Source organism: Seriola aureovittata, chromosome 8 (genome assembly GCF_021018895.1).
Source record: "Seriola aureovittata isolate HTS-2021-v1 ecotype China chromosome 8, ASM2101889v1, whole genome shotgun sequence".
NCBI lineage: Eukaryota > Metazoa > Chordata > Actinopteri > Carangiformes > Carangidae > Seriola > Seriola aureovittata.
Genome location: NC_079371.1, coordinates 16,195,078 through 16,215,220, shown reverse-complemented (window position 1 = coordinate 16,215,220; position 20,143 = coordinate 16,195,078). Strand labels below are relative to the sequence as shown.

The following is a 20,143-nucleotide window of genomic DNA, read 5'->3' as shown; positions in this document are numbered from 1 at the left end:
AACAATTACATTGCTCGATCAGTTTGCTGATGTACAGTGTTCACTAATCAACTCGTCCATATCACATGCTGCCAGCTCATTTGATGAGCCATCCGATTTGAAGGAATTACTCGAGCCACCTACAACAACATGAAGGTAATTAAGCCAAATCAGTCAGTAGTTGCTTAAACAAATATGATAAGGGGATTGTCTGGTGGCGAAGAGATAGGAAGTATATTTAATCTTCCAAGTAGATGACTGAGGGAAATTTTGTCAAGGTGGCTATGACTGAAAAAATAAGGTGGGTCTCAAAGCTTCCAGTTGCCATGGAGGTAATGTCCAGTAGCAGTGTCCATCACAGCACTAACATCAAGACATCTGTATGTCTCAGGAGCATCTCTAGTTGTTCAACAAACAGGCCAAAACAGTGAAAGAGGGCCTGTGTCACCTATTTGTTTTGTTTCTGTATGGTGAAATTGTATCATCAGCATTTCATATTCAAAGAGGACATTGTGTTTCTACATGAGCAGCCACTTTTCCATACCCACGTACAATGAAGTCGATGTACCAAGAAATGTATTGTTTGGGAATAAATTACACACTGACCTTAATAATGTTGGAGATCCAAGTGTTTGCGTTTTGTCTCCTTGTATTGTGTCACATTAATTTAATGTACAAACATACAGTTTCATATAAGCTCTTATATGTAACAACAGCACACAGAAAGAAGACCTGAAGATATATCTAAGCAGTCTCAATTGCCTCACTATTTGTACGATCTTTCCACCACTAATTAGTTAATGAGCATTCACATCAAGGCAGTGTTTATCTGTGCATGGATTGCTGCGGCCTGCTTTCTCTTTTCTCTCTCTCTTTTGGTACAGGGAACGTCTCTAAATTATTTACAGAGCCAGCTGAGTTAGAGCAACATTTCCACTCCTATTATTAAAATACATTCTTAAATAATGAATTTGAATGTAAAAATTTAAGATTTAACCAAAGATGATCATCAGAAAGACACATTTTTTTAGGGTGGAAAGAAGCAGCGAGAGCTGAGAGGCTTTGTAACTACAGCAGCTCAACCCGCCCTGATCCAAAGTACCCATGTCAGATTGCCCTTAATCTGATCATTATCTGCAGTCTGACTTCATGACACAGTAATCTAGAAAGTCGCACTATGCACCGTCGCACATGTACATAACATGGTCCGACAGTGCAGTGCTGCTGCGAGAGCCACTTCTACGATTAAATACATAGTAAAACAGCAGATTGAGTTGTTAAACTACACAAAATACTTGTGTGTTTGTTCACTGTTCAGCTTGACTACAATACATCATTGTAATGGTGATGCTGTTTGTGTGACTGATTACAAAGAAGGGATTACAGTGCATATTTGGGCAAGAATAGGCAGGATAAATGAGACATGGTATTGTGAAGTAAGAGTCATGGTGAGGACCGGCACACACAGGTCACAACACACAGAAGCCATTAACTTTCATAATGTACATGCGTCTGTTACTCAAATGAAACATTTGTCACCGTTTTCGGTGAATGAAGCCAAACCTGTTAACATTTTTATTGGATTGATTTTAAACATTTAATTCGACTGCTAATATTAATTTGACATTTTTATAGTGATTGGGTGACCTGTGCTTCACGAGAAGTGGTAATTATAAACAGCGTTATTTAGTATCAGCGAGGATGTCCTGCTTTCAAAACCTAACAATACAAAGTTGTACTTTCAAAGAGGAAACCCTGGAAAATCCTAAAAAGATGTACTGAAACACAGTAGTGTGGACAAAAAAAAAACCAAAAAAAAAAACACTTAAGAAATAGGCCAAGTGAACCATTTTCATAGCAGCTTGAGCTTTTTGTGCCACTGAACATTACCCTCTGCCTCTGTCTTCTCTCAGCACCATTATAGTTCAGTCTCTCTTTCAGTGTCCAAGCAGCATGCCTTTCCTCTTTGGGCCGTTGTATCCAGCGAGAGCTGCCGCGTGGTGACTGCAGCTACTCAAGCTTAAAATCTGAGCCCATTATGTCAACAGATGTTACTGACAGAGAGGAGAACAAGCGTGAGGAGAAAATATAAAAGAGTGAGAGATTCATGAAAAAAAAAGAAGTGACATTTAAGTTTATAAAAACGAAACAAACATCAGGGAGCACAATAAATGAACAATGGCCCAAAAATGAGCAAATGCAGCAACAGTGCATAGTCAAATGAATTTCATCATAGCTCTCAATGCCATAGGTTTTTTTCAGAAGCTGCAAAGGTTTTGTCAAAAATAAAGGGAAAACATTTTCTGTCCAATTTTGTTACAATAGAATAGTGAAGGTTTTATATTATTTTTCTCTCTTTCAATAAATTATAAAAACAGACAAGATATGGGTGTAACTGTATGTTTTACTGACATATACATCAATGGGCACTTGTCAACACTCAAATAACAGACACAACCTGCCACTAGCACTTCAGAAAATAAATCAAGACAAACAATACTTGACTCTGCAGTTCACATAGATGAATTATGTGTGAAAGTTGAAATGGTTTTAAAATAGCCTGTGTCTGCTGGACAGTATGTCCAAGAATATGTACATCTCCAATACTCATTTTAGCAATTTCTTAGCCTCCTGATATCCTCGACATGTACTCTGAATTGGTGGAGAGTGAGTATAACGAGAAATAAAAGGGCCAACGCTCACACAGTTTATTACATTCTTTTTGACAGTAATTCTTGGGGTATTTCAATGGTCAAAGCACAAAAGTGTTTGAGTTAAATGGCAGAAATTCAGCTTCACAGACAAAGTGCTCTAGGTCAAAAAAAACAAAAACAGATGGATATTGTCTACAAAACAGCACAGCACACAGCACATAGAAAGAAACAGCTTCTCCTATAAAACAGTTTATCCAGTCAAGTAAGCTTTGCTTGAAACTGTGAAAAAAAGCGCTGGAGTTCGCTCCACAAAATTTTTGTACACAGAGCAAACAAGGGCATTTGAATTGGACCCTGGCACAAGTTTTGTATAGGCTAAAGCGTGTGTTTAGTTTTTAATACTCTGACAACAGTAAATAGTCACAATGGCAGGTGGTTATCTCACAATGACTGTTGGCCCCTGTCAGAAGTGCAACTTCATTGCTGTCTTTCAGTTACGGAAACTCCAAACAATGCCAGACAGCAAGTGCATCGGCTTTACTTTACAATTACCCTTCTTCTCTACAAACTGGCTCTATTACTCCTTACAGGTTTTTCCCTTTAAATATTTTCTCTCTCTTTCTTTCTTTTTGTCACCCCCTCTTCATATGAGCTTCAGCAGCAGCTCGTAGGTGGCATTGATGATCCCCCAGGAGAGGAGTGAACGGTGGTAGTTGAGGTGGGCCCCTCTGAAGAGCATAGCCAAGCTGCCACCCCTCTCTCTCCACACTGTTAGCAGCACCTTCCCACAAGGCTGGAAGGCCCCGCCAACCTGAGACTGAGCACGAGACTTTACCACATTTAATGGATAGAACATAATGCCAAGGGCTGCGCCCAACACCCCTCCACACACAAAATCATTCACCAAGTGACCTGCCCGGCTAGTGGCTTCTGGGAGCTGCTCCTTAATGGGCCCCCGGAGCCCGAAAAAGAGCACATTGCTAGGGCCATTGCGGAGTAGTATAGGCACAAGGCCACGGTAACACTCTCTGACACCATACTCAGTCAGAAGTGTCCGGAAGGTGTGGGCCGTGTTGTTGAAGCGGGCGTGGTGCCGATGGTCTTGTAGGAGAGTCTGCACGCGTTCAAACGGCGTCAGGATGGCCTCTGCAGTTCCTGCCAATGCTGCAGCAAAGCTCCGTGTAACCAACTCCGGCACACCACTGCTATCAGCCAGGTCCAATAAGACTCTGGAGAAGTCCTCGTACAGGCCAAACATAATGGCGACTGTAGTGCTCTTCTGGAGCAGCGGCGGCAACAGGCCCCGGTAAAGATTCCTCAGCCCATCTCTTTGAAGCTGCCGCACCGCCTCAGTGGCCAACACACCATGCAGCTGCTGGCGGAACAGCACCTTCTGGATAGGGAAGGTCACCACGATATTGGTAAAAGCTGCAATGGAGCCACAGACATAGTGCTTCCCTTGAGGGCCCAGCATGGCACTTAAAGCCCCAGCATGCAGCAGGGAGTGGCCTCCTTTAGTCAGGGCAGCCTGGGGCTGAGGTGTCCGGGCTGACTCCGAGTCCATGGTGCTAACAGCCATGGGAGGCTCCATGCACCACAGCCTGATCCTCCAACATCACATCAGCACCACACTCCGTAAAGTATGCACTCTGTGAGAGAGAGAGAAATATCAGGTATACCCAACTGATTAATCATCACTTTCTTTTTAAGTGTATTTTTTACATCTTAGTATAACAATGCAGAGATAGAAAATATGGAGAATCAGATAGTGATGACCTGATGTGAAGTCCTCATCCAATCGAAATGTGGACATTGTGCACATACTGAATTACATTTTGGTAAAGAAGAAATTGGATTCAATTGGAGCCTGAAATCATCACAAAATGTTAATGTTTGAAAGCTTAAAAAACTGTTAAAGACCTGACAGAGTAGTTTTTTTCACATAAATGTATAACAAATGCATTTTTGCAAAACATACTATACTTCATATTTGGTTATTAAAGAGTTGTGGCAGAAATATGTCCCTGTACACACCTTTATCAAAGAAGGCACAACCAGTAAATATAACGTGAATATTTTGAATATTAACTAGAAAATGACAACAAATTACATGTAAAAGGCAAATGAAACCCAACCAAAAAAGTCAAAAATGCATTAAAATAACTATAGCAAGTATTCCTTTTTATCATACATCGAATATATAACTGTAGCCTGTAGAACATTAACGTAGCATAATTTATTTTTTCATAATTGTCAATATATATACATACTGATATGATTCATTTGTGCAAATACTTTCTATAATAAGCAAAATATTGGCTGCAGATTGAACTGTTTAACCACAGTTACCTGCCTTAAACTTGTACAAGCAGGCTGCCCCAACTGGCCACTGATAAGAGTTGTTACACAATCTAACAGACAGATAAGTGTCAGCTAGTCATGGAGGTGGACGAAATGGCTATGAGTGGCAGAAGACACTTCATTCATTTAATGTGCATTACAAAGCACCATGTGTTCAAAGTTGTCATGAAGTGTTTTGTGTAGTTTTTATGTTTTGAAGCAAGAAAGAAGCTAGCCTGCCTCATACAACAGCAATAACAAATCTGCTCAAATGAAAGCAAGATTCTGCCAAATTCAAAAACAAGTGTGTAAATACATTCAGTACATAAAACAAGTTCTGAAGGAGTCTAAATATAGAGCAAGGAGGAGACGGTGGTGTCAAAGTTGTGAGGTCATTAGAGGTCGCAGCATGTCAGCCACTCCAGAAATCTTTGCACACAGTTTTAGGTCAGTATGACAAACCTGATTACTACATGACCTCTAATGTGTAAGAGCCTGTTATAGAATTCCCAAGTTCCCAAGTCTGAAGTACAGCACAAGTATTGTACCTCTGAGGTACTGGTATTCTAGTTGCATTTTGTGAAGCTTTACATATTTACTTCCAGGCCATTTCAGAGGAAACTGCTTAACTTCACTGCATTTACCAGACAGCTTTGGTTTGCAGAATAACATTTTTTTATGCAAACATAAAGTGGGGTCCAAAAGTCAGTAAAAGATTATATAACTGTGACAATTTTATCTCCGCAACAGTACTACATGGAATACTCTGATAACTTCCATTATCATACTTCTTACAGGTTAATGTATAATCTTTACATTCAGAATGAATGACTTATTTTACTTTGCTTTGATTCTTACTTTGCTGATGGTTTGGTGCTCCTATTTTTCATATCTGAATGCAGTATGTCATATTTGAATGCAGTCTTGGAGAATACCTAAGTAAGTTTACTCAAGTACAATTCTGAAGTACTTTAATTTTATGTTACTTTATTCTGTAACTCTAGTACTCTACTACTATGGTAAAATGCTGCATACATGTTGTTACATAGAGAGTACTTTTATTTTGACATTTTGTTTATCATACTTACATTAAGACTTCAACTCAAGTTGAACTGTGAATGCCGGACTGTTAACTGTAATAGAGTATTTTTTTTAAATTGTGATGTGCACTAGTACCTAAGTAAAATTACTCTATACTTCTTCTACCACTGTTTGAATGCAAGAAGGAAGTGTTTTCCCATTATGGATAACAACCACACTATGTTATTGACACTTTCAATAACTGATTTGGGCAGAACACAACCACTCTGTTATGCAATGTGATGATTTTCCAAATCTATGGCGAACACACCCTCTGTGTGCTGCTTCCTCTGAGCGACTTAGCATGTCGTGTCATGCCTGCTTTCCTAGCATGCTGTCAGTCAATAGGCTGATACAGACATAACGCCCTGATCTCAATTTCAACAAGAGCACAAACCTATATTAGTTTGCCAGCGAATGAATAGGTAAAGATCAACAATTCACCGCGGGCTAGCCTTTTTCGCTCAATGGCTACACCCACAAATGCTAGGCTGGTTAGCCAACAGGGCTAGCTCAACAGTGCTGGTCACGGGGCCTACTCGGTTACGTTTGTAATACTCAAATTTATGTTTACGGTAAATGGAGGAAGGGCTGACACATGGTTAGACGTAATGGCAGCATGCTACAGCAAAAATACTTGTCTGATTAGCAAGCTAAGTGGCTAACATACTCAGAGTCAAGACGGACAAGAACTGATTGATGATTGGCTGCAGACTCCGCTGACAGTAGAGGCAAACAGCGTCTCACAGTTCTGGTTAAACACCCGCTGAACTCATAAATTAGTCTTTACCTGCCGTGTACGCCAGTCCTTGTCCTGCCCCTGGACAGGTGGAGTGCAGTTTTTGCAGGGTGATTAGGGCCACCACTGACTATAGGTCGTGTCTGCAGCTACAGCAGCAGGTGACCGCAGCAGTAACTCTTCGGCGCATGCGCACTACTACAGATCTGAGAATACATGGATGGTACTACAAGCGACTTCAGAGAGCATCGTTCACATGTAAATAGTTAGTTAAATGTAATGCACGTAGTTAGTAGTTGATAGTTTGGGTCGGCAAATCATCCTGGAAGTTTTCGATGCACCGCTTATATTCAACAAAAAGACAAAAATGAACTATTTTCGCGTTGTTTTGGTGGACTAGTTAATCAGGCAGTGCTTGTCAGTTGGCCGTAAAGCAGGAGGCAGCGGTCATTTTTACGACTGCGATGTGATGTTATCGTAACGTCAGAAAATGTGTCGGTAAATAAAGGTTTAACTTTGACTGGTAATGTCGAGAACAATTCGATTGCTCTTCTTTTCCTCTATATTTGCGGTTGTTATGTGTGTATAAGATAATTGAATAATAGAACACGGCTTGATGAACAATTCTAGCAAAGATGTCAATAGATAGTGACATAGCTAAAGCTAACTAGCTAGCTGTTGTTAGCTGTATTCTTACATTGTGCAAAGAAAAGCTCTCTTTAGCGTAACGAAATTTATCCACCGATATTTTACTAGGTGACCATATGCATTAAACTGCAGCCTGGGCTGCGTGTTGGGTCAGTGTGTTGCCTTGGCACTGACAGCTCGATTCATGTAAAATGTCAGCGCAAAAAGACTGCGAGTTTTTGGTGAAAAGAGCCCGGGAGCTGGTCTCTGATGATCCCTGTGCGGCCAAAGCCTGGCTCATAACAGCCAGGACCCTATACCCTGCAGACTTCAACATACAGGTAATATCAAGCTTTTGCTCCAGCTCCTTAGTTATTGATCATAGAACCACTTAAGTGATATTGATGCCTATAATTGTATCAGAATGATCACATATTTGAAATGTGAGGTTTGTTTGGCATGTTTTCACAGTATGAAATGTACATCATTGAACGCAATGCAGAGAGGACCGCTTCTGCTGGGAGACTCCTGTATGACATGTGAGTAACAGTGTACTATCTCTATGGTAGTAGTGGCAATGCCAAGTGCCCTGTCATGAGCCTGTGCTCAGTTGCTAATGATTTGTCCACCCCACAGGTTTATAAACTTCCCAGATCAGCCCACTGTTTGGCGGGAGATCAGCGTCATTACAGCTGCCCTGCGCAGTGACTCTCAGGACAAGCATGCACAGTTTCTGCGAGGTGAGAGGAGTCAAGCTTACTTGTTAGTACACAAGCATACATATATTAGTGTACATCATTACTATGAGGAGTGTGATAATGAAGTGTGGGTAGCAAGGAACAGTGTTTGTTTTGGAAATCAGAAGAGTGTTTTTTCTTCTTCTGTGTTTGTTTGTTTGTGTTTGTTTGTTGGCCCAGGGCTCTTTGAGACACTGCCAGGCCGTGTACAGTGTGAAATGCTGCTGAAAGCCACAGAGCAGTGTTTCAACACTTTGGAGAAGGCAGAGATGCTGCTGCTCCTTCTGAAACGCTTTCCAGAGTCTGTGGTCCAGCACGGGGTACATTATAATACAATAACTCTTCAATTTTCATGTTTGAACAAAGTGTAAATAGCTGATGGTAACAAGCCGATGGTTTACTGTATATTTAGGTCAATTTAGGAGAGACATTGTTGGAGGCAGAGGTGTCGGAGAACGTGGAGACTCCTGTCAACTGCTTCAGAAAACTCTTTGGTGAGCAAAACACTTACACTCAAATCTATTTTCATTAATTTGCAAAAAACGCTTGTTTTATACTATTTTCTTTACTATTACAGTGTGTGATGTCCTTCCTTTGGTCATTAACAACATGGACATGCGCTTGCCAGCCAGCCTGATGCAGAAGTACATGCTGAAAGCAGCTGAATTCTATATTGGTTATGTTACTCGTGGACCCTCCCCTGATGTACAGATACAAGGTAAAGCTGCACTGTGTTGATGTTCTTAACATTTTTCTTAGTGATAACCCAGCGTGATAATTTTGAATCTCAAGTTTCCCTGCCCTGCAGTAGGATCTGTCTCCATATTTTTTTATTCACTGCCTTCCTGACATTGTTTTTTCTTATTCCTTGTTCTTTCTTTTCAGGCTCTCAAGAAGCTGGGTCTCTGAAGTCACCTAATGTGTCCCGTGGCTCCCAGCGTTATGTGATTGATGGCCTGTCGGAAAAGTCTTCAGTAGTAGCAGAGCCTTGGGAGAGGCTGTTGGATATCCTGGCTGTGGTTGGAGCTCGCTGCGAGTGGCAGGGAGACAAGGGACAGAGGTGCTCTTTCATTCTGCCTGTCAATCAGCCAGTACTGCTCTGTAGGGTTGTTTTGTATTGAGGTATCTCCTGTATTATAGCCTACAATTATTTATTAAGTACACATAATTATTGATTGTATATTTGGCACACCTTGATAAGACTAATGCAGACTAATACAGCAGCTCTGGAATAAATCCTACATTCATGACATCAGTCTGCTTTAGAGAAGTGTTTATGCTTTTGGATGCAGTAGTTTGTTGTGTTGTTGAACTGTACTGTGCTATACTGAGATGTGTTTATAACATTTACTCTACTGTAATTTATGTAAATGGATTTTACTTCTAGCTCATCATATGAGAGACAGAGACACCCTAGAATAGATCATAATGAAATGTAATTGCAAGGCACAAATATGTTTTCAGTATAACACACACAAGACAGATTAATATATAGTAAGACAGGAATATTCAAAAGGTGCAAACGAATAACAATGAAATTAAAATAAACAATTAAAGTGAACAATTTGGGGGCACAAAAAGATCTCTTTATATAACTTATTTTTCTTGCAGTACTTGCAGGTGTATGTTACATACATGTGTATTTGTGCAACATTTTCTATTTTAAGGTGAGAAATATAAATGTTTTTAAAAGGAGTACTTTTGTTTTTGTGTATGTGTGTGTGTGCACGTACTAGAAGTTACGTGGACATGCTGCTGAGACTGAAGGAGCTGTGTCGCTACCTGCCTGGTCTGGAAGGAGACACGCGGTCCCGCTGCTGCAGTCAAGTCGTCATCTGTGCTGCGCTCGTCCTCTTCCGCAGCGCCTTTCTCTATATGTCATCTGTACAGCCTGCACTATTCCAGGGTCAGCCACTGTCTTTGCAAGCACACGTAGTTCCCTGTCTTGTTCATTTCACTCTTGTTCATCAAATGATCGTTTTATGTTTAGCAGGTGTGAATGCGCTGAGTTCGGGGCCGTGGATCCTCGTAGAGGATTTGAGCTCAGTGTACAACGATGTGGAGGTGGAGAGGGGAGCAGTGAAGCATGCACATAAGAAACGTAAACTGGCTGATGGGAGAGAGAAGACTATGGTGAGCACAGATCAGAGATCCCTTAGATGTTTCTGCGTGATTTTTGTGAGAACCAAAAACACTTTCATATGTTCTTAAATGGGATCGTAGTATATGACTATAGTTTGTTTCCGTTGCATTTGCTTTTTGGTTACTGTGCGTGTGTGTCATTACAGAGCTCAGATGATGAGGACGGGTTGGGGAAAGGCCGCGGTCGACACATTTTAGTGAACAAGACTGAGATGCCCAGTTGGTCCGAGACTCTGGAGAATTTCCGCACAGCGAGGGAGAGCTGGGATCTCCTTCACTCCCACGACGGCCTGGAAACTGGTAAGCACCTCTAATGTTTGTTTGTGTTTTTGTTTACACACCCAGAAAGGATCCAGTCACTCTGTCGCTAAATATCATAATGTGGCAACTACATCAACTACAAGAGATGCAGATGTATTCTTACTGTTTTTCTCTGTACAGGTACATAGCATGAACTAGTGCCACATAACACAGCATTTACAGCCTAAGATAATTTGCAATGCCCTCACTATTAAAATACATAAAACTCAACAAGAAAATACACACAAAACAGCACAAGATGCAAACAATTTGCAAAAACAAAAATTATCAAATTCTGAGTCATGACCCTTTTTGAGTTGCGGGTAAAGAGTGCCACATGTTGTTCCACATTTGCAGATGAATTTGAGATTTACAAAGCAATCATTTAAAAATATTTGTAATTTTGCATTTTGACAGAGTTCAAGAAGATCTGTGCCTCATGGAAGACGGACGGCTGGCTGTGGTTCAGAATATTCCTCACTGACATGATCATATACCAGGCAAGAAACATTTAAGATGTTTTCTGTTTGTGACAAGACACCTGCTGCGTTTTAAAGTGTTTTATCAATTTACTCTGAGTTAAATTAAACTTCATTCGTCTCTGTGGGGAAATACAGTAATTGGAGGTGCAGCAAAGAACAGGTTATTGCAGTTCATAGATTTATAATAACATCTACACAATATTTTTTTTCATAAATACAGTATTTATAGAACGGGACAAAGAGGGGTTATAAGACATTAGACAACTAATTAGACACAATAAGTGGATGAATCTAAAATAAATTTACTAGAATTGAGACAAATATATATTTAAATATTTATAAATATTAAAATATATTTTCTTGTCTGTCTGTCTCCAGGGACAGTACCGTAAGGCCCTCTCCAGCCTGCACCAGATGGCTGCAGTGCTGCAGCCTCAGCCTGGGCAGCAGAGCCCCTCAGGTCAGGCCAGTCTGGAGCACCACAGGGCCCTCATACAGCAGGCCTCCTGCCACTATGCACTGGGAGAGTACAGGGTAAACACATGCACACACACTCACCCTCATGTGCAAGGTAGGAAGCTATTAGAGGACGTACTGTAGATTTACACACAGATTTCAAGCCTCTTCATCCGTTCATTCCCTTTTCCATTTTCATACTTTTTGAATGCACAGCTCTCAATATATTGTGTTACATTATAGCATTGCACAGACATTTTGATTATTGTGGCATCACAATGACATTATGATTTGATTATTCATTTAATTTCACTTCTGCAGAGAACTGTTGTTCTTATGTCGTTTGTACTGATGCATTGTTATATATGTGGGGAGTTTTATTTTCAGTATATTTTAACATATGCTGAAGTTAGAGATACAAAAACCTGATGCTCTGTGGGCCGTGCTCCAAGAATGAATCTACGACACTAACTGGCCTAAGGGTGGCATTATATTCAAACTCAAGCATAGACGTACATTTCACAAGTTTAGTACAACTATATTGTTGGCTTTGTTTAATGGACTTGTCATTGTAACTCTCGTGACTAACTGATATTTCATTATTTTACTTCAAAGCCTCTGCATTTAAACGTATGTGCCATTATTAAGTATATTTAAATTCTATGATAGACTTTCCCAGATGTACATATATGATCACCAGTGATTTTCAGAAAAGCAAAATGATATCACATGGACAACACATAAAACATGCTCGCAATGGGATTTTATGTAATATTGCTGCCCTGTTTACAGTTGTGATGTAGATTTTGTACCGTATCTGTTCATCAGATGGCCTGTGAGAAGCTGCTCGATGTTGTTGGTGGGCTGGTACCCCCAAACCAAGAACCAACAAAGACTCCAGAAGATCAGGGTAGAGTCAAGACCAAAACGAGGAAAGGTAAACACTTCCTGCTCTTATAAAACAACTGCTACATGTCACAATTCAGAACCATGATCCATCTAATATACTCAATACTTCTATAATACAATGCTATCGCTTGGACCATGAGTTCCCCTTTGCTTCAATTTGCATTTGTTGAAACTACTGTTACCTCTTGATGATAATGTAATATATATTATAAGAGGAATTACATCAGAACATTAATTACTGCCTCTTTTTGTGTCATAACTAGGTAATGACCTGAGATTGCTTCCCTGCACCAGCAAAGCTGTGTTGCCTTTCTGTCTCCAGCTCATGCTGGCCTGCTTCAAGGTACTTACTCTACTTATGTCTGTGGAAATGATTGGAATTTGGGTTGGTTTCTATGATTTTTATTGGAAGTGATAAAGTAACCACTATTTGTGCTGATGCATTTTTCTGCTCTATGTAGATATAAAACTCTTTCCTCTTTTTTCTAATTCCGGCCATCAGCTTCGTGCCTTCACAGACAACCGTGACGACCTGTCCCTCGGTCACGTGGTGGTGCTTCTGCAGCACGACTGGCCACACGGCGAGATGCTGTTTTTAAAGGCAGTGGATAAAATCTGTCAGCAAGGCAGTTTCCAGTATGAGAATTTCTTCAACTATGTCACCAGTATCCCTTTTTGTAACTACTCACACAACCACAATCCAACCTCTCAAGATTGGATTTGTAATTATTTACTCTGTAATTGCTCTGTGGCAACTTTATCTGTGTATAGTTGCCTTGGATGTTAGTTTCCATAAGCTCATGATTTTTGTCAGACATTGACATGCTGGAGGAGTTTGCATACCTGCGTACTCCAGAAGGAGGGAGGATTCAACTGGAGCTGCTCCCCAATCAGGGAATGCTGATCAAGTAAGCACCTCGCAGAAACTTTTCAGTCGGCATCGTGACTTTGCACACTCCCGTTCTGTTGGTGTGTTTTTATAGAAAACTGCTATTGATTGATGATCTAAGTAGACATGGCCTGTGGGGAAAATCTTTACTTTGAAATGAAAATGCTGTTAACGGAGCGGGCATTTTAAAAAGAAGGGGTTTATGTTTAAAATAAATCTTCTTTCAAACTCCTTCATTCATTGCTGTAGAAGTTAAGACACTTGAATGCACCCACACTGACTGAGAGTTGTTGAATGTTGCTGTCCCTCAGGAACCCTAGTCCCGCCCTGGGGGTGGAGTTAAATACCCTTCTGCTACAAGGGGTGCAAGCGATGGACAGGTACCCCAGGCCCCTCCTCCCACAGTCCCCCTTCCTCCCCCACACCAGTCACCCTTCCTTCATTCCCTACTTCAAGGCTTGTCATCCCTACAGTTTTGATTTTGGGCCTGTCATTTTACATCAAGAGTTAGACGTTCTTTGATTTCCTGTCGGCGTTTGTTTATTTGAGCCATTGCTCGTCTTTCTGTGGTCATCACTGTTGTTGTTGTTGTTGTTGTTATAGGATGATGTTGCTCTTGTTGTACAGCCAATTTAGTTTTTTGCCTTTTCATAACACTTGATCTCATTTCATTTGTGGACATGTTTTATGTGGTTTTTATTTATGACAATGAAACGTTGTTTAATCTTGACTGGCTGATTCGTGTGTGAGAAAAAAGCAACATGCTGTTTCCATGACTTTGTCTGTATTGCGTAGGTCATATAGATCTCAGTCTCTCTGTTCGTGACAAATCAGCTCAATAGAAATACATTTCTGACCACGTGTATGTTGGTGTTTATTATTTTCTTTTATCCTTTTACAGACACCACACAGTGACTCGTGGAATCACCAAAGGAGTGAAAGAGGATTTCCGTCTGGCCATGGAGAGGCAGGTGTCGCGCTGTGGAGAGAACCTGCTGAATGTGCTTCATCGTTTCTGCATCAATGAGAAAATCATCATCATACAGTCTCTTCCTTGACAACTGGCCTGTGGATTTTGAACCTTTTCATTATTGATATTCCAGGCACAGTTTTAATGCAGCTGGACTGACCTTATGACCCCAACGGCTGTTGCTCTCTTAACACAGGACACATCATTTCTAGCTCTTTTGTCTTTTTCATCCATCATTGAACTCGTAGGAAAAGAAAACGTTTTCTTGCGTTAAAAGTGGATCTCTATCTTCAGAGAGATGGAGAGAATACAGGTTTTCGGTGCTCATGCATTTTTCATAGTGTGTGCATAGTTTTCTTCTTAGGTGTTAACCACGATATGGGTTATTCATATTGTGATATTTTGTGGATGTCAGTGTTGACAAAAGAATCAAATGCATTTTTGATATTCTTGCTTTATTGTTTTTGTTACAAACTTGATCAACTTATTAGTTTCTATAAATGTTACTATTAAATGTCATTTGAATGGATCAAAGAAGTTGACATGTTACTATATGATTTATATCTTACAGCTTACAACTTTCAGCTCGTAGTACAAGATTAAAAATTAAGCACTTGACACTTGAGCTCATGAAAATATGCTCATGCATTTAAGAAAGATTACCAGAAAATGTATGCACTTCGTTTTTCACTCAGACTTTCCAGATCACGCACAAGTTTTTACTCCTCCTATGTTCCCTCTTGCAAACATTCCCCTGTGTCCCAATCACACTTTCTCTTCCCAGTTTCTATTCCTCTTTTAAGCCACCTGTTTGCAGTCACCCCTGTATTTCTGTGACTGGTGCATTTGGCAGGTCTGCCTGTAGGGCAGCCCTGAGGTTAGCCCAGAACAGCCTGTGCTTGGCCCTGTCCTGTGGCCACTCCAAATAGGTGTGCCGGCCCATCATGGACTTCAGCTGATAGTACTTGGATGGGATCGTATATTGAGGCAGAGGCTCTAGCAGCACCAGCACAATACTGTCCGATCCCCGAGCAAGGCGATGGTGGCTGGCGAAGTACAGCTCATAATGACACCACTCACTCTTGACGAAGTGAGCAGAGAGTACAAACACGGAGCGTCGGCTTTTCTCCACACAGCCGATGATGTTCTCAATAATTGTCTTTCCTGGCACAAAGTTCTTTTCATGGTGGCTGATTTGGAACCCTCCTGCAGGACCTTCAAGGTTGGGAAGAAGGGAGTTGTGCACCCAGTCGGCATCATGCTGGCTGTAAGACACAAAAGCATGAAACTCAACACCCACCAGGTCTTCGGGTCGAACTTGTTGCATTCTGGCACGATGTTTGGCTCTGACCCACTGCCAGATCATACCCATGTACCAAGGTATATCCAAACGGTGACACACGGTCAAAACTACCACAATCATTATCACTGCTGGACACAGGATGGTGGCCGCTAGAATGCCAACATCACAGGACACTTCTGGGAGCCAGATGCTGTTCAAGGTGGAGTCTCTAACATCTTCTGGGTAGATGCAGTAATAGTTCAATGGCCAGCTCACCAGTTCTAGTCCTGTGTTCCCGGTCTTCTGTTTAGATTTGGTGGCAAGACGTATGAAACTCCTCAGAGAGCAGGTGCATGTGAAAGGGTTGGAACTGACATCCAGGGTTTTCAGTTTGGGGCAGCTCTCCAGCTTGTTCACAGATGGGGCATGGAGGGAATTTGACTTAAGCATAAGCTCACTCAGCATGGGGAAACCATCACATACAGGCAGGTCCCGCAGTCTGTTTGAATTCAGGTTCAGAGATAAAAGGTTTTCCATTTTCAAGACCGATGATGGTACCACAGAAACCTGGTTGTTCTCAAGGTCCAGTGTCTCTATTCCTTTTGGCAGACATTTAAAAACAGACTCTGTCAGACCATTAGAAGCCAGAGTCATATTGGTGATGTTCGGTGGCCAGACACACTCTTCCGGACTTTCATACACCAGGGAGTTGAGGCTGAGGGCCAGATGTTGCAGGGACTTCATGTATTGCACACGTTTGCTCAACAACTGAAGGCTTTTAAGATTGTTATTGATCAGGATCAATTTCCTCACATTACCCAGATTCTCACATTCAAGAATTTCTTGATGCTCCACTCTGGAGAAGATGGAGTCAGATAAAGAACAATAGGAAAAGTCCAGCTCAAGGATCGGACTCTGTGACTTTGGGCATGTCATGTGTATGATTGGAATCTCCGTGATTGACACTGTCTCCACTGGCAAATTGATAAAAAAGTTGTATACCGCCTCCTGTGAGAAGAAAAAAGCCGTGACCACTACCATTCTGGCTGAAAAGGACTTCATTTGAGATGTCTGGATCACAGGAGTGTCTATATAAGGCAAATTGTACAATGTCACATCAGAGGCAGCCAGATGGGTAATAGATGTCTGCAGAATCACATTTACACAGTCAGTTAAGTCTTTCCATTTGATTGATATGTTGGTGAGATAGAGATGAGTAGTGTGGATTCCTGCTCTCTGTCTCAGCTGCTGAGTTAGTTCCCTGAAGCCACCTGACAAATTCATCAACTCCACTTGAACAAAGAGTGACAGCGCATCCTCAACCACATCGCGGCCCACTATTTGATTACTAGTGAAGGTTATCTGAAGCCTTTCAGCCTGAACATCCTTCAAGCTGCCTGCCTCATAAGCCAGTTCATCCCCCACGCAAAGGGTAAGCGTGCATAGTTTCATTCCAGCAATATTCTTGAAATCGCCTACACTGATGTTTTTTGCTCCCAGTGCTAGTCTCTGCAGTTTTACCAGGGTACTGAACGCACTCCCCAGTGTCATGCTGGGAAACGTGTTACAGCTCAGATTTAGCATCCGAAGGTTCCCTGTGTGCAGCAGGTACTGCTGACCCGACAGGTTCTTCAGCCTGTTGTGCGACAGGTCCAGCTCCTCCAGGAGTGGTGTGTTGAGGAACGTCGCTGGATCGATCTCCTCCAGAATATTCCATGACACGTTCAGGGACTTCAGGAGAGTGGTGTTTTGAAAGTCTCCTTTGTGAAGTTGCTGTATGCGGTTGCATGAAAGGTCTAAATTCGTAACCGTCTGTGGCAGGTCTCTTGGGACGGAGGAGAGGTTTTTGGACGAGAGGTTTACAACGACGTCAGGTGATGAAGCAATCTGCTGGAGTCCCACTATCATGGCCGCCAGCCAGAGGGCAGCATTCATGGGCCTCATTGTTTGCCTGGATAAAAGTAAGTAAATAAACATCTATATTATTGTTGTTCATCTCACAAAGACTACACATGTAATTTTATTGTTTATTTTCCCTTCATTTGACATGTGGTGTCTTCTGCTTGGTCCTAACAGGAAGTCTTTTGTTTGAGAATAAACCGCCGTTCATCATTAGTACTATTTATACATCCACACATCCCATAACAAATGTCAGTAGTTACTATTTCCTTTAAATCTATAGTCAGACATTTTATCTTGCCACTAAGAGTACCCCCCTAAATTGCGCAAGTTTCTCACTAAAAGTTTTCTCCCAAATCACAAAGCTGCTGAGACCAACTTTTACAAGTGAAAAGCAAAGATTCCTGAGCTAAGAGTAAGACTCCATTGCTATGGCTTATCATTTTCTTGTTATCAGAACTTATGGACCTTGACCTCTATAAATTCTTTTGAATTCAGCTACTGTTGTTGTAATTTGTCCTGTTGTTTATGTGGAATTTTTTGGAATAAAGAAATTGAATAAAAAAATGAAAAAAGCAAGACCAGTTTGTACCAGTGAAACGCATGCACAACATTTTACAATAAAAAACTTACATTCAATTCACACAAAGGAAAAAAAATCTGACCTCTCATAGACCACCTAACTAAACCTAACTGGCAGCCTATAAGCCACCTGTGTGGGAAGCCATGTCTTACATGGATATCCACTCTATCCACAATCTAAACAAAGCTAAATTTGACAGCAATGAAGCACACAGACAGACAAAACAGGGCACTAACCTGTGCTGAGGTCAGATGGATTTTTCAGCAGAAGCACTGTCCTTGATCTTTTGTTAATTTGTTGAGTTTAATTAGTTGACCTGTTGCTGTCCATCATATTTGAATACTTTTCAAGTGAACAGTCTCAATAAGTGGCAAAAAAGGTATCTGTTTCTCTGTCTATAAGTCCATAAAAATGCCAGTTGCAGAAGTTCAAAAATCTCTAAGGAAGGAAAACCCAAAATAGAATAAAAATAAAAATTTCTGCTGCTCTTCTCCTTTGTCTCTGTGCAAGAGCATCTGCTGATGTTACAGTATATAGCTGCTGAGAGGAAACACGCAAAATTGAAAGCACTTCTCAGACTAAACTTTGTTTCTCTCTTATACATCCTCTTTTCACTTCCTAAAATTTACTGTAGTGAACTTGTTACTGATGCTTCTCTATGAGATGTATACATGTTGCATAAGGTTATATCATTGTGTGGGGACAGTGAAAGCAATTAGATCTGGTTCAGATTTTGTTATTTCCTTTTAAATGAACAGCTGAATGAATACAAAGTTTTTCAGACTAAACTCAATTTAAATATGACTTAAAGTTTTTTTTTTGCAGACTGAATCTTCTGTATATCTTTTTATATAGCACACTGTTACAATGTGAAATAGAGTTCAGTTTATTTAATCTACACAAAGAAACAGAGTAACTAACATAATACTGACAGTACCCAGTCACAAACATACTATACTACAAACCATTGACATTTTTCATTTCTAGTTTTTTCTAGTTTTTCCCAACATGAAAGGTTGCTTTGAGTTGCATGAATGATACACAGTCGCAATGCTGCTCAGTGTTTTTGAGGCATCTCTTCTGTATCATAGTGACCACACTGAGGTCAGTCTGGGTCATAGATGTCCATTTCCCAACTCAATTGACTTATCCCACAATGCCTTGAAGCAGAGTGTATCCTGGGCAACTACAGTGTTGACTCTAGACGGCTGAACACACTGCCTCAGTGACGGAGGATGAGAAAGGGGTTTTTTGATGGGCTTTGAACAGTTTTATTGTGACTGGGAGGCTTAATCAGAGACAAGCGTGTGTACAGACAGATGGACAGTTACACACACACACACACACTCAAGCACACACTTTCCAACAATGTTTTTAGTCTGGCTAGTTCTGCTTTTTTCCTTGGCTCAGTGACTGTTATGGCAAGTGGAGCTTAATTGAATAAGGTCATATGAGCTGGTGTGACTGGTCTCACCTGGTGTGGTTTGATCAAATCTTGGAAGAACACTGTGGACGTGCATCACAGCTTCTGGCCATAACACAACAGAGAATAGTCTGTTTTTTCATCAGACTGCACTTCATTATGTCAACCTTTCTTCTTTTTCAATAAATGCCCTCAATTTATCGTGAACGTGTGAACTCATGTCGGAAAAATTAAGTCACTTACTTTAAATTTGGGCAAAAAAAAAAAAAAAAGCATGTTTTTTGGAAACAGACCTGCACAAACAGACCTGTTACAACTTCTGTTATGGAGCTAAGATCAGAGTACAAGCTAATTATTGACTTAAGAACCTTCTTTCCAGCAATCAACAGCATGTTTAGCGCTCTGTGTGTGTGTGTGTGTGTGTGTGTGTATCCTTTCACAGGGATATCTCAGTAATATCCACTGAAGTACCAATCCTCTCTTTTAAAGTTTTTTTTTTTTTTTTTGGTGCTATAATTGAAGGACGGTGGAGTATTTTTGGAATTACAGGTGAAAATAATTCCCCAGGAACTATAGTAATAAAACGGTGTGTGTGGATATGAGTCAACCTTTTTATGTGTGAACATTACATGGTAGGGAGGGGCTGAGGAGT

At 40.9% G+C, this 20,143-nt stretch overlaps 3 protein-coding genes across 5 annotated transcripts; 1 reads left to right on the top strand and 2 right to left on the bottom strand.

Moving 5' to 3' along the window:
* Nucleotides 1–590: 590 nt before the first annotated feature.
* Nucleotides 591–6,986, bottom strand: slc25a51b (solute carrier family 25 member 51b). Its single transcript, XM_056383055.1, has 2 exons — nucleotides 6,844–6,986; nucleotides 591–4,282 (listed from the first exon to the last, which is right to left on the bottom strand). The coding sequence occupies exon 2, from the start codon at nucleotides 4,222–4,224 to the stop codon at nucleotides 3,277–3,279; it is 948 nt and encodes a 315-aa protein (XP_056239030.1). The 5' UTR covers nucleotides 4,225–4,282; nucleotides 6,844–6,986; the 3' UTR covers nucleotides 591–3,276.
* ints10 (integrator complex subunit 10) lies at nucleotides 5,894–14,841 on the top strand. Of its 3 annotated transcripts, XM_056383053.1 has the most exons (19): nucleotides 5,894–5,912; nucleotides 7,549–7,760; nucleotides 7,891–7,958; nucleotides 8,056–8,159; nucleotides 8,337–8,476; nucleotides 8,569–8,650; nucleotides 8,734–8,874; nucleotides 9,042–9,216; nucleotides 9,893–10,062; nucleotides 10,150–10,289; nucleotides 10,445–10,598; nucleotides 11,016–11,098; nucleotides 11,459–11,614; nucleotides 12,365–12,473; nucleotides 12,709–12,788; nucleotides 12,948–13,110; nucleotides 13,260–13,353; nucleotides 13,646–13,714; nucleotides 14,236–14,841. In XM_056383053.1, exons 2-19 carry the CDS (start codon nucleotides 7,632–7,634, stop codon nucleotides 14,390–14,392), a joined length of 2,214 nt encoding a protein of 737 aa, XP_056239028.1. In that variant the 5' UTR covers nucleotides 5,894–5,912; nucleotides 7,549–7,631; the 3' UTR covers nucleotides 14,393–14,841. The 3 variants fall into 3 exon arrangements, with proteins under 3 accessions (XP_056239028.1, XP_056239026.1, XP_056239029.1); XM_056383051.1 differs by lacking the exon at nucleotides 5,894–5,912 and having other exon boundaries at nucleotides 7,126–7,760; XM_056383054.1 differs by lacking the exons at nucleotides 5,894–5,912; nucleotides 13,646–13,714 and having other exon boundaries at nucleotides 7,126–7,760.
* On the bottom strand, nucleotides 14,741–18,618 carry tlr1 (toll-like receptor 1). Its single transcript, XM_056383050.1, has 2 exons — nucleotides 18,305–18,618; nucleotides 14,741–17,537 (listed from the first exon to the last, which is right to left on the bottom strand). Exon 2 carries the CDS (start codon nucleotides 17,528–17,530, stop codon nucleotides 15,122–15,124), a length of 2,409 nt encoding a protein of 802 aa, XP_056239025.1. The 5' UTR covers nucleotides 17,531–17,537; nucleotides 18,305–18,618; the 3' UTR covers nucleotides 14,741–15,121.
* Nucleotides 18,619–20,143: the final 1,525 nt, after the last annotated feature.